Genomic DNA, 27,414 nt, shown 5'->3' with positions numbered 1-27,414 from the left:
TATTACGAGATTCCTGACGAAGAGTTGCTTATCGCGATAGGCACTACGTTTCGCGATAAAGCGTGCTCGTGGTACGAGGTTAATCGCGGTATGTGGAAGACGCTGAAAGAATTTAAAAAAAGTTTTTCTAGCGAATTCTGCCGGCGATTAAATAGAGAGCAACTTTACGGCGAGTTGCGTCAACGGACACAGGGTGAAAACGAGAAGATATCGGACTACGTCGCGGCTTTCCAGACGATTTTGCGTCGTTTTGACCCACCGGCATCGGTAAAACGCCAGCTAGTGATGATCATAGAAGGTCTACACCCAAGATATAAGCGATATCTTGAAACCAAGACCTTCTCTGATCTGAATAGTTTTAAAGAGGTAGGTTTAGCGCTCGAGGATTGTATGGCCGGTTGGAAAAGGTGGCAAAAGCCGCCAACGGCCGACGTGACGTTAATTCCCGAATCGGCGTATACAGACACGAAAAAGTCTACCGGTAAACAAAAATCGGTCGAAACCATAGATAGCTTATTCGACGCGATTGACAAGGTCCTAACAATTGAACCTTCTAAAAAGAAAGTGCAGCAACAGAGCAAGAAGCTAGGAAAGAAGGGCAAGAAGCAAAATGGTGAAATTGCCGTGGTTACAGCTAATAAGCAACAGCCACAGGCGTTGAACCAGTTTGAGAACGGAGCCGCGCTTGCTCGTCAGAGCGCGCAGGCTTCGTGGGCCCCGGCTGCAGGTGTAGCCCATAGCTTGGTTCCGCAGCAGCGCAATCAAGAAGGTAATAATTCAAATAGGCCATTTACGGGGGCCTATTTTAATTGCAACGCGTTAGGCCATAGGAAAGCTCAATACCCAGTAGCTCAGGCTAATCCGCGGGTAGTTTGCTACAAATGCCGACAACCAGGGCATTATGCCAACAACTGCCCGACGCGAACTTCGGAGCCGACGCTTTACTGTCAGGTTTGTGGGACAATCGGCTACGTGTACAGAGATTGCCCTACTTGCAAGCAGGTGAAACAGGGAAACCTCAATGCGGGAGCCATCGACCGCTCGACGACTCCTGCCTAAGATGGATCAAGCGGACCATTGAGGTAGAGAAAGTGCTTCGCGCAGGAGCGAAGGCACCGTAGAAGAAGGGAATAGAGTGGAGACAAAAAGGTAAGGCGAGAACAAGGTAGAAATTGCCAGTTCTGCGCCTCCTCTCTTAGACGAGGTAATAGGGGAATATTTGAAAGTTAAGGCTAAGGTCAAGCGTGCAGTATTTGTAGAATATGAGGATCCGGAAAAAGGTAGTAGGGAAATTGTCGAGTTTAAAAACGTGTTTAAAGGCGAGTTTAGTCGTTCGACATTGAAAGAGGTTTGGGCGCAGAGTGACGAGGGCGTGAGTTTCCCTAGTAGGATCAGCAATGAATCCGAAAAGGCAAATAAACGCGACTCGTTACAGCAGGACGCGGAAAGTCTTCAAAAAGGTCGACACACTAATACGCGGGAAATTTTGCCCGATAAGGATGCGCATGATGCGATCGGGTTTAACAAATTTTGCGCGATAGTTAGCTCGTCCGAGAAGTGCGCAGCGAGGTAAATTGAGTTGCCATCGTTGCGCACGAACATGAATGAGGCAGGTTCGAGTATTTCGCCCACGGTTGGGCAGGCTTCGGAAAAGGCCATTGCTTTAGGAAATCAGGGCGAACCTGTGGTAGAATTTTTTGGTGAGAAAGCGAGCTCAGGAGCTGCGCCCCCGTCGGAGCGAGCTGTGACAAGGGTCATGGTCACGCGCGATAGAAGTGAGCTCATTGATAATAGGGTTTTGTTGTTTGGATGTTCAGTTGTCGGTGGCGACGCATCTTCCGTTTTGGTGAGGGGAGTGTCTGAGTGGAACTCAGAAATCCCGAAGAAAACGGCAGATGAATCGGACGCAGCGTTAGTCGCAGTTGTAGAGAAGAGGTTCTTTATCAAGGTCGACATAGGCAGGCGAGTCTATACAGCGCTGCTAGATTCAGGTGCTCAGGTATCGGTAGTAGGATCGAACCTCGGCTTACGGTTTAGGGACCGTTTAAAGCCGCCTACGATATTCGTACAGGGCATCTCGGGTGAGAAGCCGCGAACGTGGGGCGACTTAAAGCTGAGTTTTGAAATTGATGGCAGGACGGATTGGTTAATTGCGACAATAGTATCTACGCTTAAGCACGACTTGATTTTAGGAGCCGACTTTTGGATAGCGTGGAATATAAATATTAGCTACGGTAATCACGCTTGGCGAGCAGGTGACCAAGGCGATTGGTATCCGTTAGCAGATCAGAGTAGTAACGAGATAGTTGTTTTTGCGGAATGCGCAGGTTTAAGTAAGTACGAGGAGGCTCAGCGAGATACAATCCTGGCGTTAGTTCGCCGGATTGTCCCTGAGCCTGGTAAATCTCCGGCGGTTATAAGAGTTATCGAGCACGTCATCGATGTAGGTGATGCGCGCCCGATAAAGACTCCGATGCGTCGAATGTCGCCTCCGATATTAGCGTTCACGCAAGAAGGAACTATGCGGCTTTGGAAAGTGAAAATAATTAGGCCATCGAATAGTCAATGGAGTAGCGCGCCGATAATCGTACTTAAACAGGACGGTGGTTATAGATTTTGCCTCGATTTTAGACCGGTAAATAAAGTCACGAAAGTAGAACCGTATCTGATGCCTAGCATGGATGCTATCTTGGACAGGCTGTGCGGAGCAGTCTACATATCGAAGATAGATCTACGAGCGGCGTTTTAGCAAATTCCGCTATCGGAAAATAGCAAACAATATACGGCGTTCGTGGTCCCTGGTCTCGGTTTATAGGAGTTCGAGCGAATGCCGTTTGGTTTGATAAAGGCGCCGGCTACTTTCACGCGTCTTATGGATGCACTTTTCGAACCAGAATACGAGCAGCATGTTTTCAGGTATCTTGACGATTTGCTGGTAGTTAGCGCAGATTTCAATAGCCACGTGACTTGGTTAGAGAAAGTCCTGAAGCGTTTAGTAAGTGTCCGTCTAAAAATCAACTTAGAGAAGTCCAATTTCTTCTGTATCGAGGTAACTTATTTAGGGTACAGGTTAGATAGCGAGGGTTTGCGTGCGGATGAGGACAAAGTAAAGCCAATAGTGGACTATCCTGCACCGAGTAACGTAGCTCAATTACGCCGTTTTCTAGGTATGGTAGGGTGGTATGCGCGTTTTATCGAACACGGGAGTGAGATAAAGGTCCCGTTGACCAAGCTTATTTGAAATGACCAGCCATGGGAATGGAAGGAGGAACAGCAAGTTGCATTTGAGAAGTTAAAGCGTGCATTAACAGAGGCGTCGGTACTCGCGCGCCCTGATTTTACGTGCCCCTTTTACTTGCACTGCGATGGCTCTTCCTTCGCGGTTGGCGCGTATTTGGTCCAGGTATTCGACGACGGCGAGCATCCCATATGCTACGCCAGTCGGATGCTTAACGCGCACGAGCGAAATTACACGGTGAGTGTATTCGAGTTTTTGGCAGTACTGGTAAAAAGTTTAGGCCTTATATAGAAGGCTCACACTTTGTCATCGTTATGGATCATAGTGCGCTCACTAGAATCCTAAATAAACGCGAGCTTACAGGTCGATTGGAAAGATGGGTACTAGAATTTCAGCAGTTAGATTGTGAAATACAATAGTACATACACTTTCGCGAGAATTTGAGGACGAACTCGAGATTCGCGCATTTGATAAAACACAGGATGCTTGGTATCTACAACGCGTGAAAGACGTTCTTCAAAGACCGAAGAAATTCGAGAATTGGAGAGTAGAAAATAACGTCCTGTATCGGTTCATGCGCGATCACTTGCTCGATCCGATAACTAATCGCGAGGAATGCTGGCGCATGGTGGTGCCGCTGGAGTACCGGGAAAGGGTGTTGAGAGACGCTCATTGCGAACCATTCTCCGGACACTTAGGCCGTGAAAAGACTTACGATCGAATTGCTCGTGAGTATTACTGGCCAGGAGTGTGGTATGATGTGAGAACGTTCGTAGATGAGTGCTCTCAATGTCCAGCAGGCGCCTCAAGGCCTAATGGGTAAACGTGTAGTAGAAAGACCATGGTCCGTGGTAGCGACTGACGTAGTAGAGCTGCCCCGTAGCAAAAATAGGTTTAAATATCTGGTGGTTTTTCAAGACTTATTTACTAAGTGGGTCGAGTTAAAACCGCTACGTTGGGCTGATGGTCCTGCTATTGTTACCGCGCTTGAGGAGTTAATCCTGTTTTGGTGGGAAACTCCGGAGTATATCGTTAGTGATAATGCGAAGGCATATAGAAGCAAAGTATTTCAAGATAGGTTGCGAGAATACGGTATCGAACATATATTTTGTCCTCCGTATCATCAGCAAAGCGACCCGATCGAACGTATAAATCGAACGCTAAAACCGATGATAGCGATGTTTGTAGATGCCGATCACAGGAGCTGGGATAGATACTTGCATGAATTTCGTCATGCTATCAATATGGCGACTCAGGCGTCTACATAGACATAGACTTAAGTTTAATTAAGCTATGATTAAGTTGTTAATTTAGGTATGATCGTATAACGTTGGTTGCCAGTTGCTAGTCGAGAGAAAGAGATTGTGAGAGTGAAGATGAGGCCGTTCGCAGGTGCGAACTTTGGCCTGGAAGGGGGTGTGACGAGAGCAAGCGATGCGCTTGTTCTCGTCGGAATTTTCCCAAGTTCCCCTCTCTCTCGGCAAGGCACGGTGACCGACGTTAGGCGCATTTAAAAATGCGTCTAATGCATGGTCTCTGTTTCAGCTGACGAAGATTGCCGAGCGGGGCCGAGCAGGCCCGAAGCGGCTGCACTGGCGACAGAGAGAGTATAGAGAGAAATAGTCGGAGGCGTGCATGCCCTACGCAATATTAGGCAGGCGCGCGTTTAGAACCAATTAGCGCGTTGGTCGCGCACCGCCTAATAAGTAGGTCAAGTGGGGAGAGAAAAGATCGGCGAAGAAGCTGTAGGTCGCGAGAAAAAAACGAGCGACACAGACGAAAGTAAGTCGAGGAGAGACTCGGAAGGTTTTCGGAGTCGACCAGAGCTGGCCGGTGGACGGCCAGCGGCGAAGAAGTTCAGCCGAGGACAGAGGGACGAGAGGAAGCCGACAGGAGTTGCCCAGCGACGACCTGCAACACCGTGCGCAAGGCGTAGCCAGGACTCCGGCTCCAGAACCAAGGTCTAGTTTTCAATTTAATCTCTCTCTCTTTCTCTCTCTCTTCATCGACGGTACTGTGCGCGAATTTTAACATTAGGTGGGTATCAAGGCGTGTACACGCCGGCTACCTGCCCTAATGACGGTAGGGCAGTAAATCACGCAAAGAGAAATCGTCCAGGCGATCCCTTGCCGGACGACTTTCTCTCTTAGCCAACTAGCTTAAGTCGGTTCGTCGTCAAGGCGGTCATATTCCGGGCGACGCGCGTTGTGTTTTCTATAGATTTGTAGGCGCGATAAGTTAGTTAATTTGTTCTTTTTTTGTAATAGTTGTTAAAGACGTCGTTGTGTTTATTCGATTAAAGTGTGTTTAATGCGGCTTATCACTATGCGGTTTGTTAATGTGCGGTATTTGGGAAGTTTAAGTGTAATTTAACTTTTGTTTGATTTAATTATACTTGTTTAAATGCGAATGTGTTTGTGTGTATAAAGTTATTAACCATTTTCATTGATTTGCCTCTTCCCTCTTCTCGCCTCAATATTGCTATGAGCGAGTGCGCCTCACTTTCCCACCTCTAAATAATAGTATCGAACTAGCCTTCGTTACAGGGTCGTCATCCGGCATTAGTCCTTCTAGTAGAGCCATGCTTATTTCTTTCCAGTCTTTTGTTACTGAACCATTACAGTTAACCGTACACATCGCTTTTGAGATTTTGACTTTATTGGATGGTCGTTTGTACGGATACGTCCAAGCATTCTTTTCGCTTTCAATAGTGCATAAATCTCGCCAGCTTTTGCTTTTGGCTCTTTTAATAGCCGTTGCATATTCAGAATTGATTTGATTCAATTGTTCAAGTGATCTCTGGAGCGCTTTCTTTTGCTTTCAATTCGGTCCTTCCTCATCCTTCAGAGCGACAATTATGCGTTGTCTTTGTATCGCTCGCTTCTTACTTCGGAAGTCAAGATTCCACCAGGGTTGAGGGCGCGTTTTTCTCATTTTTGATGGGATAAAGTCCTTTGCTGCCGTTATTAAAACCTCTTTAAGTTTTGAAACGTATGTTTCGATATCTTCGGAAGTTTCTAAAGGGAGCTCAGATAGGTTCTCTTTCTCGAACTTGCAAAGTCTCCCAAATTTCTTCCAATCAGCTCTTCTCATATTGAATCACGCTTCTATTGTTTGTTCTACTGTTCGTATGCGTCTGCCTTGTGGTCACTGGTGGTCCATACTTTCACCGTCCAGCTCATCACAGTAGCCCATCCTGTTCGCCACTATTAGCCAGTATAGGTCTATGAATTATTCAATGACTTCTCCATTCTTATCCTGTATGTTAGACCAGATCTTTGACTTGGCGTTTCCATCCATTCCAACTAAGACTCTCTTGCCTTTCAATTGCTTCAGAGTCTCAGCTAGTTTGTCAAGATAAGTCTTCCTGCTGTGGCTGAACTGGCAATAGACGCTTATGAAATAAATATCACTACGAGCGTGCGAGCAGTGAGAGAGTGAGTTTGTGCGAGTTGACTTACGAGCTTAGTTACCTTTACGTATTTCTCCATGGTTTTCCATGGCTCTATTGATTACATCCATTTAGCTAGCTATTTTCCTAGCTTTTACTAACTTATTTTTAGTTGATTTATATTGATTGATTTCATTTTATTTGGTTTTTCATTTTTGATTTGATTTTTTATTTTGATTTTTGATTTTTATTTTTAATTTGATTAATTTGATTATTTATTCCTACTTATTTCTAAATTTCTTTCTTAATCTTAATTGGTAACTATTATTACGACTGCTTATATTACTATTACTGCTTAACACTAATTTGAATTGTAACATATAACTTAAAACTACTTACGAATGTACCGGCGTGTTTGTTATCACGTTAGATTTGATATTAATCAAACCTTGTCTTGGTCAGGGTTAGGTGTTTTGACGAATTGCAACCAAAGTAGCACTTGAGTGAGCATATCGGGTTTACGCCTTTTCTATCGTCTTAACTTGTGTTCACTTTTAGCAGCACTGGATTTGATACTTATTTAGTGCATGGTTTACGCTTTGAAAGAGAGCTGACTATCACTAATTTCGCTTTCAATTGTAAAATTGCTTTAGCTATTAGGGCTTCAACAGTTCCTTAGTAGGAAGGATGCTACCCTTCTGTGGAAATAATTCTCCTGAGGGTTTTGGCATCCGTAGTGCGTTCTAATCATCGAGAGTTACTCAGCGTAATGGACTATGTTCTCTCCCACAATGGTGTCGGGCCCTACTCCAGGAGCTCGAGGCAAAGAACTTTGGGTGGCTGCTATGACCACGGCCGCTTTACCCACAGTATTAGCACCTACCGATTGCCAGTCGGCAGGGAATAATTTATTATCTTCCCGAATTAAATTCGGATTACCAGGACCATTGGCGGTTCCAATCACGACGCTCTCAGGAAGCTCAATTATGGTCCGCTTAGCAAAAACATAGATGATGCGCATAGTGCACCATATGGCCAGCCTCGCGGCTGGCCAGGTCACTTTGTGCAAAAATCATTTTGTCAAATTGGCGGATAATAATTGTTTTCCTCAACAGAGAATGGAGACTTCTCAAACAAACAATTCGTTGTTTTGGGAGAGGATGTCGTAAACTTCTCTTTCCTGTACGGGCATATGCAAATGCAAATGCTGAAGTACAAAATGCGTCACAGATTGCCCTCGACAAGCAGCTAATGCTAGTCGACCCGAAGTGAATGCAATGTGTATTTGAACGAAGACTTGCAATCACAAGTGCGGATGTGTGTACCTTCACGTGGTGGCACTGAAAACGCTGTCTCTATAAAGAAACAGTAGGCAAAACACACAACGCTTGCCCCTAGGGCAAAAGGCCAACCGGCCAAACAAAATAAACAACTTGGACCATGACAACACGTGGTGAGGTGCGGCTTGTAAACACCCCAACATTCAACGCGGAGTCTACCACACCCTAAGAGCTCAACTCGAGTCCAGAAAAGCCAAAATCCGAGAGTCACTTGAGGAGAAATCTCTCGGGATTGTGGTACCGCGCGCCCTCTTAGAGGACGGGAGATCGCTCCGGGAGCTAGTTGCAGAGGACCAATGGTCCTGGTAATCCGAATTTAATTCGGGAAGATAATAAATTATTCCCTGCCGACTGGCAATCGGTAGGTGCTAATACTGTGGGTAAAGCGGCCGTGGTCATAGCAGCCACCCAAAGTTCTTTGCCTCGAGCTCCTGGAGTAAGGCCCGACACCATTGTGCGAGAGAACTGTCCATTGGGCCGAGTAACTCTCGATGATTAGAACGCACTATAGATGCCAAAACCCTCAGGAAAAATGTTTCCACAGAAGGGTAGCATCCTTCCTACTAAGGAACTGTTTAAGCTCAAATAGCTAAAGCAATTTTACAATTGAAAGCGAAATTAGTGATAGTCAGCTCTCTTTCAAAGCGAAAACCATGCACTAACTACTTATCAAATCCATTGCTGCTAAAAGTGAACATAAGCTAAGACAATAGAAAAGGCGAAAACCCGATATGCTCACTCAAGTGCTACTTTAGTTGCAATTCGTCAAAACACCTAAACCTGACCAAGATCAGGTTTGATTAATATTAAATCTAACGTGATAACAAACATGCCGGTACATTCGTAAGTAGTTTTAAGTTATATTATAATCAAATTAGTTTTAAGCAGTTAATAGTATTTAAGCAGTAATTTAACCAGTACTATTAAGAATAAGAATAAAAGTTACCAATTAAAAATTAAAAATTAAGAAAAAAATTATAGATTTAAAAATTAAAAATCAAAAATCAATTCAAATCCAATCAAATCAAATCATCAAAAATCAAAAATCAAAAATCAAAATCAAACAAAACAAAAATAAATTAGATTAACTAACAATAAGTTAGAAAAGCTAGGAAAATAGCTAACTCGATCAATTGTAAATAATAGAGCCATGGAAAACTATGGGGAAACTCGATAAGGTAATGAAGCTCAAGTCAACACGCACAAACACACTCACTACTCGCACTCGAACGCTACTCGCTTAATTTGAACGCTCACTTAACGCTAAAACTAATAATCGAACGCCACACTCCAGAAACGCCACTAGCCATTCCAAGGAGACAAAATATAACTAGGCATTGCGTTGTACCTCGAAAGCGATATGTCAACCATTCTAGGTATAGAAAGGCGAGCAAACGCAAGCAGAAGGCGACTGTCGAGAAATCAGAGCATTGCTCTAACACTCCGACGTCAACTCAGTTTCCTTCGCAACCAACCGATTTAGACGAAAGCAAAAACGATTGCCCACCGGTTAAGAGGTTTAATTCGAACGCACAACAAAACCCCGAACTAGGCCAGAAATTGAGGATCATACAATTGAACCTCAACAAAAGGCAAGTAGCCAACGATCAGCTCAGAGAGATCATGACAAACAGAAATCTTGACATACAGGTGGCACCAGTGCAAGAACCATACCACTGGAATAACGCGATTTTAGGTATGGGCAGTATCGCGGCCATTCACGGAGCCGAAAAAGGCGAAACGAATCAAGCTGCGATACTCTACAATCCGCACAAGGTCACAGCTACCAAGATTTCTAATCTGTGTAACTCCCAGGGTGTTTGTACATAAGTAGTCGGAGCCTTTGGTGAAATTTATTTCATAAGCGTCTATTGCCAGTTCAGCCACAGCAAGAAGACCTATCTTGACAAACTAGCTGAGACTCTGAAGCAATTAAAAGGCAAAAGAGTCTTGGTTGAAATGGATGCAAACGCCAAGTCAAAGATCTGGTCTAACATACAGGATAAGAATGGTATAGTCATTGAAGAATTCATAGACCGATACGGACTAATAGTGGCTAACAGGAAGAAGGGCCAACTTCCAACGTGCCGTAGTACGAGGGGAGAGACAGATATCAATGTAAATTTGCATACATCAAATCTGTCGAACCTCTTGGCTAGCTGGACGGTGAAAGAATGGACCACCAGTGACCAGAGGCCCATAGTGATCGAACTGGATTTTGCCTCACAACCAGCCAGACTCATACGAACCGTAGAAACAACAGAACCAAGGTTCAATATGAGAAAAGCTGATTGGGAGAAATTTAGGAGACTTTGTAAATTCGAGAAAGAGAACCTATCTAAGCTCCCTTTAGAAACCTCTGGAGACATCGAAATGACATTGAAAATGAAGGCTGATCTTAAATATCTTCAAATTGGACAAGATATTTCATAATTTTAGAAAATTGTTAGGAGCATCTCAAGTTTCAGTTAACTGGAGGCGTTAAAAATGACTGCACTGGACATTGCAATGGACAGTGATCGGAATTTACCCAACTAAAGGAAAAAGACCAACCTCAAATTTCATGTCCGAAGAAAAGGGCTCTGGCGGATAAATCTGCCATAGAAATTGTCGTGAAAGATACTGAAGACAGTAAGTCGGTTAATGACTTATCTTTTGAGTAATATATGCCTAGTGGGCGACACAAGCGAGTGCAAGACATCTTAGATCGACCGAACAGGGAAAGCATAAGTGCAAGTGTTTCTAACTCGGACAGCGAAGTTATTACGAAACGACCAAATTTCTCTCGGCGGTCTTTGTTATCTTTAACTACTGTAGAAAATAGAGATAAAAAAAAATCCATGACATCACGGATGATAGGCCTCCGATAAAGTATCCGTAACGTAGTGGCGTAAGGAAAGAAAAGGAAACAAAAACAGGAGAGAAATTAGACGAAGAAATCCAGACTAATGGTTCGAACTCTGATAGTATACACAAGATCCGAAGTTGAAACGAGTAAGGAATGAATTAACTGCGGAACCTATAGAACTACTAGTTAGTGGACCTCAAACTAGTGGGAGTTCTGAAGAACTTTAAGATGACGTGTCTGAAGGAAACAAGAGTGCGACAAAGAGAAGTTAAACAAGGGCTCCGGAACAGGGGAACAGTTTATCAGCAAATAAAGTTTGTAAATTGGCAGAAAGGTTTGAAGCCAGCCTACGACAACATAAGAGCCTGAACAATGTGTCATATTATTTGAATGAAATGGGACTCACGCGAGACGATCAAACATGAAAATGCTCTCTCATTTTTCGGACGGACATGAACCGCCGCAAGAACTACAGAAAACACTATAGGATCTTGACCCATATGATGAAGTAAATGACTCCGATGAAGTAATGGCGGACAAGTGATCCGGACATGGATCACTTGAAAGTCGAAAACTAACATCACTCGAACACTACTAAGGAAATAAGTCCTAGGGAAAGTAAGGAAGACAAAGAAATCTTAGAGCAGCCGCGATATCGTGAAATATCGTTAACCCTGACGATTAAAATAGAGATACCGGCGGCCGGAAGCATCCCTATGGTTAATGGAACTCGACCTATGGTAAGGTTCAAAGGTATTGATGGCATACCCATGGAATCAGATCCCAAAGACAAGAGTCCAATGGAATTACATTTTTCGAAGACGCCAGTGAACAATGAGATATTTTTCATGTTGTCGCTACCTGGACTAATCAATCAATACCAAAGACCAAAAAATTACAAGAATCCGAGTTCGAGCAATGATACCACCAGTGGTAATTTATCATTAAGATCTGCGAGTTATATCTTGCAAAATAACGTGAGTATGGGTCAACAGTGCTTGACATATAAATAGGATAATATTATGCATTTCGATTCTCGAGATTACGACAATTAGATGTCTGTCTCAAAATTACTAGGCGAAATTGGAGCTATAGGTTTGCAAAACGTGAAAACTTTAAAATTAAAAATCGAACAAATTTAAACGACCAAATACAAAAATCATAACATTTTTTCTGTAGTTATTAAAGATAAGTATCATGATCCTACCAGTATAGAAGCTATGAAAGTTAGACTGATGAACCTGAGAAAATTATTGCTTGAAAAATATATAACGGGCTTCCGTATTGCAAGACAAGGAGATTATACTGATGATCTTGGATCCGGACTATTGATAGAGATTCTGATAAGACCTTTTGAAAATAGTCGTATCTAGGTAATCGTATGCTATAAGAAGACCATTTTACCACTGCGAAAACAGCGGCTAGAAATAATTAAGGTCCGACATGACAACCTAGTTGGTCGAGTCAAGGGTAATAATCAGACATACCAAAAAATCAAAGCGCGATATTATTGGCTTGGCCTGCGGAATGATGTCTTGAACTTTGTCCTGAAATGCCCAAGTTGTTTTGAGAAGAAAATTGACCAAGACTAAAGAACCAATATTAATCACGGACACGCCTAGTAGAAATTGTCATCTGCTCACTATACAATCCAATTTGATCAAATACTGAATTGTTGTATTTATAAAAGATCTTAGAGCGACTAATATATATTTGATATAGTATTGGCGTGGTATGATTGGCGAGATACTTGATATATTAGTTTGGCGCTCCGAGACTGATACTGTCATATCGCGGAACTAGTATATTCTTTTTGAGATTGTAGAGTCATTATTACATTTGTTTAAAGTTCACCATTTGACGACTTCCGGAGACAGACGGATAAGACTAATGGCTCTCTCAAGAGAAGCCATGTACCTTGAATTGATTTTATACGAATATATTCGGAATGATTCGATGACTGGGATGGGTAACCGCCCTTTGCTGTTTTCACATATAATACCAGCATACATAATTCAACCGGTTATACTCCCTTTAAGTTAGTTTACGGACGGATTGCTTGTTTTTCTATAAAAATTTCGAGGGAAGAAAAGTTAGGTATTTATAATCAATACCTGTATAACTTAATTTTATGCCTGGCGAAGCTTAAATAACGGTGAAAAGAAAAAACCAAAGAACTGATATGATAAATACGCTAGGCCCTTTAAGGGAAAGGTCGATGATTAAGTCTGTAGTTCATTAAATAAAGACATTACTTGCGTTATATTGAATTTTTGTGGATTAAAATATACTGCAATAATCAGATGTCATTGCTGTTCTATATTATTGATGTTGTTTTTCTTGTTCGAATATTCTGCAATACGGTTTAAACAGTTGTGCAAGTAAGTCGTGTTTGCTTACGCTCTGACTAGAGTCTCAACGGTATTTTGTATACGTCGCGGTATTTCCACAGCGTTGTAATCTTGCTTACTAATTAAATTCGATAAATCGAAACAATGTTTAATAATCAAATATTACAATGTCCCACAACAATAGAAATTTAAAACAATTTCACCAAAGTCAAAGTATGAATGAGAATACCAAAAGTCTAAGTGAAAGTTAAAGTGTCCGACAAAAGCAGATTTAAAATGTAAAAGATTTTGAAACATAAAAACATTTTATTGGAATTATCTAACGGAAAAAGAAAATGCAAGCATGTGAATAAACTTAGTCTTCAAGCGTAATTATAGAAGTGCAATTGTATGAATTATAATGATATGTGATTTATTCATTCAATTTTGCCTATTACTATTTACTTTATTCTACTCTTTCAGGTACCTTTTTCTTCTTTTCATTTAATATGTACCTGACTTTATTCTTCCTTTTCTCTTTATTCGCTTCGTCTATTATGGATCCCCAAGCTTACACCATAGAAAAGCTAGATAGTAACCTAGAACTATATTATGTATGAATAGATCCTATAAGAATAAGAAGAGCGGATTGGAAAATCTATGTTGCTATGGATACAAACTTATTTTTGACGAGAGCCACTGTTATACTCGACCTTCGTTCGCTATTTCAAAATTGCACTAGCCATCTCGATGAAACAACGTATATTAATATAATTGGCAAAGACCATTTTAACATGAAAATACAGACACTCGAAAAAATAGAAGCTGAAATTAAAGAAGCTATCAAGAATATGGGTCATACCAAGCCCCCCAATGTTCGAGAACCCAGAAATATTACGACAAAGAGATTGGTACCTTTTGGAGCTATAGACAGGTTAAGTTATAGTTTATTTGGCTTAATAACAGTCGTCGAAACAGATAAAATAAATGCCAATATTAATCAATTATATGAAGACCAGAAATGTATCCTCAAACTTTTCAATGATAGGCCCACATAATCACAACTAGATTAGATAAACTTTACAAAATGATAGATACGAGGGTCATTTGACAAGTAGCTAGCTTCACCGCCTAATGGTGCTGCTATCGCACCAGAAATACACTACAGTGCAGTATCTTCCTGTACACGGTTACAGATAAGGTTTCAGCTGGATCGAAGTTGTAGTTTATTTTTGAAAGCGTTTGAAAGCAAGTGTGTCCGTTGATTTTTGAAAAATGGAGAAAGGATAATATCGCTCGGTGATTCGATTCTTGTTTTTGAAAAAAAAATCGCGTAGTAAAATTAAAAAACACTTGGATGCAGTGTATGGGGATGCTTCTCCTTCAATGGCAACTGTTAAAAATTGGTATAACAAGTTTCAATGTAGTTGTACGTCGGTTTTGGATGATCCACGCCCAGGTCTCTGAAAACAGCTACTACGGAGGAGAAAGTGACAAAAGTACACGATATCGCTTTAAAGGTGGTCAGATCGTCGATTAAAGGTGCATGAGATAGCTGCAATAGTAGGCATCTCAGAAGAACGCGTATGGCATATCCTACATGAGATTTTGGGCATCAGAAAACTGTCAGCAGGTGGGTGCCGCGTTTGTTGACAAGCGCATCCATGTAACCAGTTCAGAGTAGTATTTGAAGCTGTTTAACCGCAATCCAAAAAAGTTCTTGCGTCGTTACGTGACCATCGACGAAAGATGGATTCACTGGTACACTTCAGAGACCACGGAGCAGTCAAAACAGTGGACTTTATCAGGTCAGCCTGCTCCGAAAAAGGCGAAGACGGTCCCATCGGCTGGAAAGGTGATGGCCGCTGTTTTCTGGGATTCTCAAGGTGTGATTTTTATTGACTACCTGGAGAAGGGCAAAACGATTACAGAACAGTACTACGCTGAACTATTCAGCCGATTTTACGCCATATTAAAAGAAAAACGGCCCCATTTGTCTAAAAAAAAAGTGTTTTTCTACCACGATAATGCACCGGCTCACACCTCTGCAGTCGCCACGGATAAATTGGTCAAATTACACTATGAACTGCTGCCGTATCCCCCGTATTCTCCAGATTTTACTCCTTGCGACTTTTTTTTGTTTCCGAACCTAAAAAATTCTCTCACCGGGAAGAGATTGCACTCTAACAACGAAGTAATCGCCACCACGGAGGCCTATTTTGCAGACCAAGAGAAAACATTTTTTTCAACGGGGTTAAAAAAATTGGAACACCGCTGGACCAAGTGTATTAAAAAAGAGACTACATTGAAAAATAAATTTAATTTTTTGCAAAATTTTGGTGTTTTTATTTGTAGGCTAGGTACTTGTCAAATGACTCTCGTATTCATGGAGACAAAATTTACAAATTAAGCATTGAAATGCAGCAGAAATTCAAGGAACTGGAGAGCAAAAATCCTTGGTAGGAATATATGATTTCAGTATAATCTTTTTCAAGAATGTTAGAAGCCAAATTGGATCACTTTATCAAGAGCTTGGAAGAACTTTCGGAAGCCATTCGTGCTTTGTAAGAAGGCAAAGTAAACCTGGACTTGGGGAATCTCAATATGTTGCACCAAATAACTAACGACATAAAACATACCGTAACGGACTTAGATCTTCCGCTTCCAACAGAACACCTTAGAGTGGAGGAAATTGCTAAAATTTCAAATATTGACGCAGTACATCGAGAAGGCAGGACATACATTGTTTCTCACTTACCTTTAGTCATCGATAGATATTTTTATAATTTGTACCGAATACACTGTTAGTACCTCAATCGCCAATTTCAACCGGAAAATCGGTATACATAAAACCTGACTATCTATATTTAGCACTAAGTTCGAATCAAAAACAATACACATAAATGAATCACCATTAGTTGGAAAACTGTATGCGAACACATTATACCTTCATATTTTCAGTAAGAGGACCTCTATTAGATGTTAATCTAAATGGAAATTGTGAATGAACAATGCTATGCAATTATCCAGCCACGAGCTATACCACTGTGCTATAGTTTTAAAATGACAATGAATCATCAATTGGAACTATATTTCAATGGATAACTCGTGGCTATTCTCAGCTCATCGGCAAGATACGATTCGAATCGCTTACCCGTCCAGAAATGAACCAAATTATTCAAATATAAGGATTAGGAATTCTAAAAATTGCCTAAGGTTGCGCTGGATATTCCAACGATGCAACCCAACCCTGAGTGAAAACAGTACAAATATTTTTATATAAACTAAATCTGACTTTTGATTTGACAAATCTTTACCCGACATTAACATATTTGTCTGAACCTCATATGAAATTGGAAAAATAGACCCCATAATCTGAAACTTGGACTAACCAAGAAAAGGCATTAAACGACATTATGGAAAAAATAGAGATGATAAGACAACATAAGAAAATAGCAGTATACCATACAGGGCTAATTTATGGAGGACTAAATGTTATTGTTATTATATTAATATTAATCGGTACAATAATTTATAAGTGCTGTATCACTTGTATATGAACCTCACAAAATACTACACCATATAATTTATCTCATATTCAAACATCAAAATCGTGCCAAGATAATTTATCAGACTTTAGATACAGATCTATTTTCCATAGCCTGCAATTGACCAGAAATAAATCAAAAACTACCCGGATACCCAAGGTAGAACGTACTAATCTAACTCAAACTAATCCTTTGCTTGTTCGAATTCCAGAAAAATTAAAATCTTCCGCGAAAAAACCTGATCCATGGAAAAGAGTCAAAAATGCTCCCGAATTTATTTAACATTATGTTTTAAAATCTCTTACATATTATAAAATTAATCGATTATTAACACTTATCGAATTTACTGAACCTTTTTTTCCCCCGAAAATGTACCAGGTAACAAGTGTGTAAATACTATGTCACGAGAACAGTGTTCGAGTCGCAAAAGGTCATCTGTGGATACTAAAATCGTAAAGTGCTGCGAATTCCATTGGTTTTGTGAGAGAAATATTTACCTCAACAATTAGGATCATAATCTGACAAACTGCAATCCGGGGCCCTTCGACTATAATGGGACCTCTCATGGTGACATTGAAAACCCTTTCATTAATCCCCTTTCGTTAATCCTTTCATTAATCCGAATCAGGAAGATGATTTAATGGAGTGTCAGGATTTTTATTGAAGGACCTCGATGTAGGATGTAGGACCCTTCAAGTCGCCTTACGCACATTTTTCTATAATCATTTTGTACCATTTCCTTATTAATAGAGTGGACCATGAATATTACTAATATAAATGTACTCCATTGTTACCACAAATTACTTTGTAATGAACCTCTAACTGACGGAGAACGGCAACGTTTCTAAGAGGGAAGGTATGTTATATAATGGAATATATATATGCATACACACACACACACACAAAATTCGCTTGCAACTTACACCACGTCAAGGTCAACACCTTAGCGATAAGATGTTATGGTCAGCAGCACACGTGTATGCACCTTGAAAAGAGAGAGTGTGGGTAATGAGTGAAAAGGACCGAATGCGTACTGCAGCGATAGCATGTTGTAGTCAGCAACCGAAACAAAGACAGCGATGAAAAAAGCGTAAGAAAGAGAGAGAGAGAAAGAGAGAAAGAGTGTGTGAAAAAAAGGAGAGTGAAACGGACTGTATGCGGTAATAGCAAGGGGCAGAATTGAGTCAGTCAGAAGTGAGCGCCCAATTAGTGAGGCTGCACTTTTATTTCCTATGACATTAATTTCGTTCTGTACAGACACATACACATACACATACATACATACATACATACATACATACATACATACATACATGTATACATACATACATAAATACATAAATACATACATACTTATATATATATATATATATATATATATATATATATATATATATATATATATATATATATACACGCGCAGAATTGGATTACAATACATTTAACTAGTTACATTAAATTATACACAGTATTGGGCAATAATATATTAGACCTGTTACATTGAATATACGCAATATTGAGTTATAATACATTGGACTTATATAGTATATACTACTAAATCTATAACTAAAAAGAAGTAAGTACTCACATTATTTCTCTTTATAATAGACACTACTAGGCGAAATTATATGCATCTTTCTTTCTTTGTCTCTCTAAATATTTTATTGCAAATATAAATATATTAAAGCATAAGTTATATCATGCGTTTGCGTGTGAACTTGACGACTATTAGTTAATATGGACCCTGTTCTTTTAGATTATTAAATTAATGAGTCCAAAGCTGCTTGGTTGTTAAAAGGATCTACACTTTACGAGGCGAATTTGCTTCACATGAATTGGTACTTAGCAAAGATAAAGTGTGCACTTTTACTAGAAAAGATGTAAGGAATACTGTTCAACGTGGCTTCATAAGTAAAAATTGACGTATGATTAGTTATATTTTCAGTAGCTCTCATTAGGATTACTCATATTTTCAAATATCAAAATTTTTATGTCTTCAAAAGCCAAACAAATATCTTCGAACAATAAGTTTTATTTTTCTAACTATTAGCCATTAATTATATTCAAATATATTTATTAAAAATTTCATAAAGTTGCCATTGCGATACTGCGTTCCAGTTAGTATTCATAAGTCTATTGATAATTTTATTCTCAGATGAGATACTACATAATAATTTTATAATAATTTTAGCAGCAATATTGTTCATTGTCAAGTATTTTTAATCAATCAATTATTTGTCGTAGCTAATCAAGTACAAATAAATAATAATGAAAATGTACATCTATTTTCTTTATTATAAACATCATTATTAAACAAATGTATAAAATACAGTTATTCTTTCCATACAGTACTAAAGCCTATAGAAAGTTACATTAAGTATTCTTTTTTACGATTAGAAGTTGAAGATTGAATAAAACGCAAACTACGAGTATGTGCACATAATCATCTGTAAATTTGAATAATTCATGTGTTATTTTATTCAAAGTTAAATAAGTCCTCAAACTCTGCATTTCTCTTTCGATGTGAATGCAACATTTTGCAATATTGCAAATCTCTTTAGCTTTCTACTCAGTGAACTCTGAACTTTTTTTAAAAAAAGGTGCCATAATAAGTAAAACTTTTGAACCATGCTTATCAATAACATTTCGAAATTCTGGAAAGCCTTTGTTATTTATCAATTTTAATAACAATATTAGTCTTTAATAAATTAATCAAGTTAGACTTCAAAGTTAGTTGAATTTTATAAACCCATTTGGAGTCCTATAGAAGTTTTGCTGTGAATCTTTTTTTATAACATCAATATGTAAAAATTCGATCATCGACAGGATAAGAAGTTTCTACTCTGAATTCAGTAGTCTATTATATCTCGAGTGTCCTTGTAATGTTTAATAAAACATCCTGACATGGTTATTTGTATAATAATTTTGACTGTTTAATAAACGCTCTCCGTCATTGCTCGAACTGAGTATCGTAAAAAGGATTAAAAAATGTTTGATACTGTGACGTCGAAGTCACTCTCAGGTACGCTTGGAGTAAGCGTAGACTCAGGGTTGCTCTAATTTGGCTTGTGCGTAACACTTTAGCCGGGACGAGCAATATTGTTGCTCCAGAAACTCCTAATTATGGGGATAATAATAACCAAATGTTATTATGAGCACACCAGACTTCTAGCTTAATGTGCTCTTAAGGGGCTTGAATGGAAATCCACCAGACTCAGGCTTAATGGATCTCCGAAGAGTGATAACTATTACAGAAGGAAAAGATAGCCAAATAAATTTTGTAACTTACTCTTTTTTATTTATTTCGAAGTAAGGAAGATTTCTTTCTTAAAAGTCGCTCTTGCTCTCGCTCTCTCTAAATCCGGCTAGTTTCCTTCAGGCTGACGATATTTCTTAAAGTAGTTTTGGCTCCTTGAAATAGAATTAGACTTCACTAAATTTCATTGGACTTCTCAAATAACTTGAACTTGAATCTGAGTTAACTAATTTCACTGGACTTCTCAAATAACTTGAACTTGATTAATTTCCACTAGACTTCTCTAGTAACTTGAACTTGAATCTGAGTTTACTAATTTCCACTGAACTGCTTAGAATAATCTGACTTTATTAATTTTCACTAGACTGCTTATCGCGGCCTTGTGCAGGGCTTTTTATAACCTGGGGGCGGTTGGGCGGAAATCCCCTTCTTCAGGCCCATGGAGTGACAAACTCAAAGATTTCCGTATTAGCCGAAGGATTTTTTTGGTCGAACCGGAATACATAATTGGCCGGAGGGCATGAGTTTTCAGAGAGGGAGAGCGGTTCTTTTCTAAACTTGGGCCCTTTTCTCCAGAGATGGCTCGTAGAGTTTCATTTTTGAAAGCAAGAGTGACGCTATTATTTTTAATTAATTAACGCAAACGAATGTTAATCAGAGTACATAATTATAATTTTACATTATCACTTAATACTAGGGAATCGATTACAAGTTGAAATAATACTAAAAATGTAAAAATTCTATGATTAATTATTATAAACGAATTTAGAATATTTGTGAATTTGTCTGAACTTAGTGTTACGTTATTAGTTACTATAGACTATTGTTGCTTATGATCCTATTATTTAACTTAAATTATATGTTTTGACGTTTGAAAATGGTGAGTCGATAAAAGAATGAGAAGAGCCATAAATAATTATTTATAATAGAAGGTAAAAGGTTAATTTTTATAATTTCAATATTTCTATTTCATTCTCTTTGAATGATAAAAAATTTTTTGTCTTCTTAAAAGAGAAGAATTCGGTGGGAAAAATTAGAACGGGAAACAGATTGCAGTTTTATGGCCCTCTTCTCTCATCGGCATCTCAGCGCTCACATGTTCGGAGGCTGCATGCACTTTATATGTAAGTGTGAAGGTACGAAGGGCAGAATAGCGTATTAAAAAAATGAATGCACGCTTGTATAAATTTGGACTATAGATTCTATTGCTTGGAGACTATTAAGAAGAATTTCCCTGCAACACTCGGCTCGGTTCCCACAGCTCTTGGGAAGCGGTTTCAACTCTGCCGTTGGTCTTAGAAAAATTATTCTTGTGAAATTTAAAAATTTTAATCATATATGGCCCGCCGTCACAATACTTATGTTCTATATGTTAAAAATAACTCCTAAAGTTGAAAAACTCAAGCTTGTCTTCATTTTTGTCAAAAAAATAAAAAGTCTATTTTCTTTAGAAATATGACAGTTGTCTGCAAGATTTGTAATCGATTTCTTAAAAAGAAAATTAAAATTTTCTAATGTAACGCCGGAAAAATCTAATAATTAGTAATTTTTTTATATAGTAACAGTTCCAGTGAATTGCCTAATTTTTTATTCTTCTGTTTTATAGTTAGGACAAAATAATTTATCTTCAAATGATCTTATTTCAACGTTGCAACCAACATTATTGAGCTGTTTTCTGTCAAACAACTTGATCGCTGTGGATATATCCACAATGTCTGTTTGGATTTCAATTTCACAAGTTAATGGCCTATCTATAGTGATGTATCGATTGCATATAAATCTTGGAAATTCTGTAGATTCTACGTGGAAAAAAGCGTTACATTATTGATTATTACTTTGTTTTACATTTTCTGGATGTTCTCACTTCATCTCAACGTTTAAACGGTATTCATTCATAACCCACTCATTGGTATGATTTTTTTCTTCTTTTTGTGCATCATCTTTATCCATTTTTTGTAAATTAAATTTTCTACGATTCATAAAATATTTATATCTGCAAATTTTTCATTATTTCTTTTTATGATTGTTATTGAGTACTAAAAATTTCACTAACATTTTACACTATTGCAAGCAATAATACCAATTTTGCAACTTACATGTTGTTAACGTTTTGTTCATGAACTGATTTTGCTTTGTAGATACAGGGAAATATTGTTAGCGCAAAATTTTGGCTCAACACCTTATTTTTTTTCATGTAACTTACAAAATGCGCACTGCATATTATTTCATGTGGTTATAACGACTATCCTGAATCATCATAGCTAAAATTAATTTAGTAAAAGTAATTTCAAACAATGGGTAATATTGATTTATAAAGCTATAATTTGAAGGGAGTTTATAACATTCACTTTACTCCTTTTACAGTTAATATCCACTTTTGCTTTTGCAATAACTTATGAATGGCGGTTGGAAATTTACAAAATTTAACATTTGTATTTTTCCTACCATTGTTTGTGCAATTACCTACGCAACAACATTCACGTCCTATCTTATCTTCAGTAGATTAGTAAATGCACTAACTTTTTAAAACAATGTTCATCTCATTACATTTAACCTCCGTATTGACATTGAATTTCAAAATACCTTTTGTATTTTAGCTCTCTTACTTCGCTAATCGTACCATATAGCCAATTCAACTGTTGTTAACTTTAACATTTTTAATTATTACTTAATTGTGATTTTATTCACTAAATAGTTTATATTTATTAATGTGTCCATGCGACTCAAACATAATTCCGAAATCATATTCCGGAATCATATTATTTTATACTATGTTATTTTTTATTTACTAGGTGAAGAATAATATTTCCAATCTACTTTTCCATGTCAAACAAATTTTTCCATATTGTTTTTGGAAAATAACATAAAACAAATTTACACAATTTCGCGAAACTTTAACAAAAGGAAAGTTTATTAAATTCTAAAGCGATTATAGTTTTAAAAATTGGGGATCACCGGCAGTCTGAAAAAATTATTAACAAAATTTTTGACTAATATTGAAAATCGATGCCACGGCGCAGCGTTCATTTATTGTTTCACTTTTATAATTTGTTCTAATCAATATAAAAATTTAAATATTGATATACAAATATTTATATTATTATATATTATTATATATTATAACAGACTTTTGTTCACTGAAGTTACGCATTTCATAACTTTCAGGCTTATATTTTTTCTTGAATTTTTTCTTAAACGAAAACGCACATAAAATTTTTGCAGACTGTAAGAAACTAGATACTATTAGGAATATCTCAAAATTTTTTCACTTCAATCTATCAATAATTCTTTTGTTACAAGCGAACTGAACATGAGCAGCGCTTTTTTAATGCCGAGAAACAAAGTTAAAAAGAATTTCCTAGTGAAACTATCTTAATCTTCTAACATTGATAGTATTATAAATTTTGATTTCTTCATTGATCGTTCAATGACATCTATATTGTGTAATAATTTTGCTAGTAAACTGATTGTTTAGAAATTACAAGTAATCGTCATAAATTTTTATTTTTATTCGTATCAATTGATTCTAATATAATGAATTATTTAACTAAAACATCGGAAAACTATCCACTATTATAAGTATATTCAAGTATATTGTATCAGTTTTACGAACAGGCAAGAAGCCGGACACGAAAGAAAATTATCTAAAATTATCTAAAATTTATGAATTGTCGGTCATAATTATTCTAATCATTTGATCATTACTTCTAATACTACATATACACTATAATTGACATGAAATAGTTTTTATTAAATTATTGAACACCAGAACGGTATCTGAATCCACTCACAGTGTTAGATATTGTCTTGTTATATTGGAATAGAAAATTCGTATTAAATATTTTTTTGTAACGATTATAAGACTAATGATTTATTTTATTCATATAAATTGATAATATTGATTGATAACAGAAACACACACACATACACAGACATATATACGTATATTTATGTGTATGCATAAATGTATGTGCATATATTTGTTGTAGAAAATTTAATAATTTATGTAAAGCATCTGAAAATAATTATAACATTTGTACCATTTTAGTATATAATAAATATATTACACTACTTTAAAAATTTTAAAAACAATTCATACGTCATATTGAAATACAGTAAAGTGGATTTCATTACTTTAAAAAGCTTAGAAACGATAAATAATATAAGAAAGTACAATAGATGGAGACACACATTAAGTTTTAAAAAAGTAATAGTAAAATTTGAATATAAATTTGTTCGATTATTAAAAAGAATAATTACCATTAATATGTTTACATAAAATAAGACTACAAATAAAGCATTCATGCAACTTTTTACTTTGTTAAAGTCATTTTTATGTAAATGTCTGCATTTTTGGATCTTGTAATGTACGACACTGAAATTATATATAACTTTATTGATTTTACAGATGTCACTCAACTTGAAATTAAGTTACATTAGTTCATATTCTTTCGATCTCTCAAAAATTGCTCATGTATCACAAAGGTGCTAATAATAAGTTTATTTGATTTCTGACCTATCTTTTTATGTCCATGCAGATAAGTTTTTTACTAATGAGCATTTGTTGTGTTCTAATACTCTTCAAAGTACGGAGCCATTCCATCAAACTTTTTCACTTACAATACAGTTATTCTCGCTACTTTTATCAGAATTATCTTCGTAAGAAAGTTTGCGTACTCTAGTAGGTAACCTTTTGGAATTATTGTTTTTGTGAAGTAATTTTCTAGTTGCTTTCTAATTTTTGCTATTGGGTAACTTATTTTTTGAAATTCATGGAGAATAAGAAATATAAATTAGCTCATTAAAAAATACCTTCACTATTTTCTTTCTTAACATTAAAAAATCTGGTTCCTGAATGTCTCTAAAAAGAATGAGTACAAATTAAAATATGCTGTTTTAAAGACATCTTATTGATAATTTATTGTCTTACCTGTTACTTGATCTATGAACTGCACACATAACTAAATGTACAATATTTTTTCTCTTTCTAACATTTAAACTTAACATTTTCGTATAACAATCAATGATACTCTTTCCATTAAAAATCTATCTTAAGATATTGTATACATCAATGTTCTCTGTTATAAACAGTGATTAAATTTTTCTACTTTATTTATTTTCTGTATGGGAGACCTTTGTGCAAAATTTATTAATAAAAAATGAGATTCATCTGTGCAATGCAATTTGGCAAATAAAATTGACCTATTTCATATAGTGTGAAAATCTGCCAAGGTTTTATAATGTTCAGTGTAATTATTATTATTATTATTACCCTTGAACAGATGCGTAAACCATTCAGAGCCTAGCTAAACCAATAAAGTATAAATGTCATCTTTCGGCAATTATATCATAAAGTAACAATAACTGGCGCAAAACTACAAATTATAGTCTATCAATATCTATAATGAATAAAAACTTATAAATTTAGCTTAATACTACTAAAATATAATGTTATTGTATGCTAAATAACGGAATTTTAACGTAGGGTCACATTTTCATGAACAAGCTAGTCGATGGGAAACGGTAATAAATTTCTTACTCTCGCGATCTTACTCTCTGTCTGTTTGTCTGTCTGCCTCTCTCTCTCTCTCTCTCTCTCTCTCTCTCTATCCTTTTCATATAAATTTGGTCCTTCTAGCAAGAATTACTTAAGTTAATAAAATAATATGAACATGCAAAATCTCGATCTCTACGATGGTAGGATTGGACTAATCAAAGTTAAAGTTGATTGAATAACGGATAATGTTGGTTCAACATAGCGCTGTTACTTTAATCAATACAATATTAAAACTACATAATCGACATTAAAACAACAGATCTATCTGTTACTTCATTTTAATAGACAGCACTCCATGAAATTAACAAACCAGTTTATAGAATCGACTGTTTTGCCGTTGAATTACTTAACAGAGGATCAGTTAACTTAATTGCTTTGTCGTTCAGTCAACAGAGGGCCTGTAGAGTTGACAGGTGAGCTGTTGGTTGAACCATTTCTTTTTTTCAATGTACGTATACTCATGAACGCACGCACACTATATATACAATTGATGTCTTTCTGATATGTTATGATTCCTGATACATTCAAGCATAAAAAATAATTTCTAAACAGTACTATTTCGATATATTTTGTTACCTCCAAAATATTAATAAACGCACAAATATCAAACCATAGATAACTAATTAGAATAAAATCCAATTATTGATTCCTATAAAAATCTAGAAAAACAATTTCAAAAAATTAAATTTTCATTTTTATGTTCTGTCAGATTCAAGAAAAAATTTACACGAAATTAACAAAACATTTGTTTTCAGTCTATAATAGCAAATTAATAAATAGATATTTTCATAGAAAATTAAAATAATATTAATAGAAATAATGCTATATTTGAGATTATATAGAACTGTTTTATTTTTAGCACTATCAAGACATCTTATGGAATGATAATAATTCTTAAAAAGAACATTTAAGACTGATTTCATGAAGGAAAACTTGTTATAAATTATAACAAGATTTTTAAACTTGTTATTTTTTTTAAACTTGTTTTAAATTCTATATTTTTAGACATGATAATAAGATACTTTTCGTAAAGTTTACGTTAGTACCTATTTATGTTTCATTCAAAAATATAATGTTTACCTCGTCCCAGTATATTTCCATTGATCTTAAACATTGGTAAAACAATCACAAGAAACATAAATCCATAACATGCCAAAGACATATTTACGTCTTAAAATCATTGTTCACTTCCATATTATGCGACATATATAAAATACTATAAACGCTACAATTTCTTGAATATTCATTACACAGTATTTCATAAATAGCTGGTAAAAATTATGTATAATATTTCTAACAGTCGTTAAAACAAGTTATCAGTATTAAGTAATAGGTTGCTAAAAAAGAAACTCATTTTATTACTCCATTCGTTTCTAAATCTAATAATTCAATTTTTCTGCACTTATTACGTGAAACTGTAAATTTAATAACTTAATTGAATATGATAGTTACACTTTGATTATACATGTTTTTTTTATTCGCCGTAAGCGTTTGAATATAACAAATCTGTCAAGAGAACTGGTTTAAAAGAGACCCACCTTTTATCGATTCCTGCGCCATTACCCGTCATTCCTATTAAATCAATAACATACAGATTCTTACAGCGTAAAACGTTGACAAGCACTGAAATGCGAATCTGGTTCACGGATTCATTCCTAATTTTCTTCTAAGAATAATTGCGCAGAGATTTCAAAAATTTATCAGAATAGGCTTATCTATAAAGTCCGCCTATAATTGGTTTTTATATTTCGATTCATTGTATTATCATTTAAAAACCCCAAAAAAATATTGCACAAACAATATAATTCACAAAACAATATTTTTAGAGGTTAGTTCCAAATGATAAACCTTATTTCAGACATGTACACAAAAATTGGTTCTTAAATGACTTAAATTTTCTTTTAAT

The 27,414-nt window shown here is 36.6% G+C and overlaps 1 protein-coding gene across 1 annotated transcript in view; it reads right to left on the bottom strand.

Annotated features, from left to right (window-relative positions):
* Positions 1-27,004, bottom strand: part of LOC131675344 (disintegrin and metalloproteinase domain-containing protein 11) — a 2,271,363-nt gene extending 2,244,359 nt beyond the window's left edge. Inside the window, exon 1 of the mRNA XM_058954276.1 lies at positions 26,589-27,004. Coding sequence (XP_058810259.1) covers positions 26,589-26,670 — 82 coding nt within the window. The 5' untranslated portion in view covers positions 26,671-27,004. The remainder of the gene's footprint in view (positions 1-26,588) is intronic.
* Between the last annotated feature and the right edge of the window lie 410 nt (positions 27,005-27,414).

The sequence above is a fragment of the Phymastichus coffea genome, unplaced genomic scaffold, assembly GCF_024137745.1.
Source record: "Phymastichus coffea isolate CEN01 unplaced genomic scaffold, Cenicafe_Pcof_1.1 PCOF00019, whole genome shotgun sequence".
NCBI classification, from domain to species: Eukaryota; Metazoa; Arthropoda; class Insecta; order Hymenoptera; family Eulophidae; genus Phymastichus; species Phymastichus coffea.
This window is presented reverse-complemented; position numbering and strand designations above follow the sequence as displayed.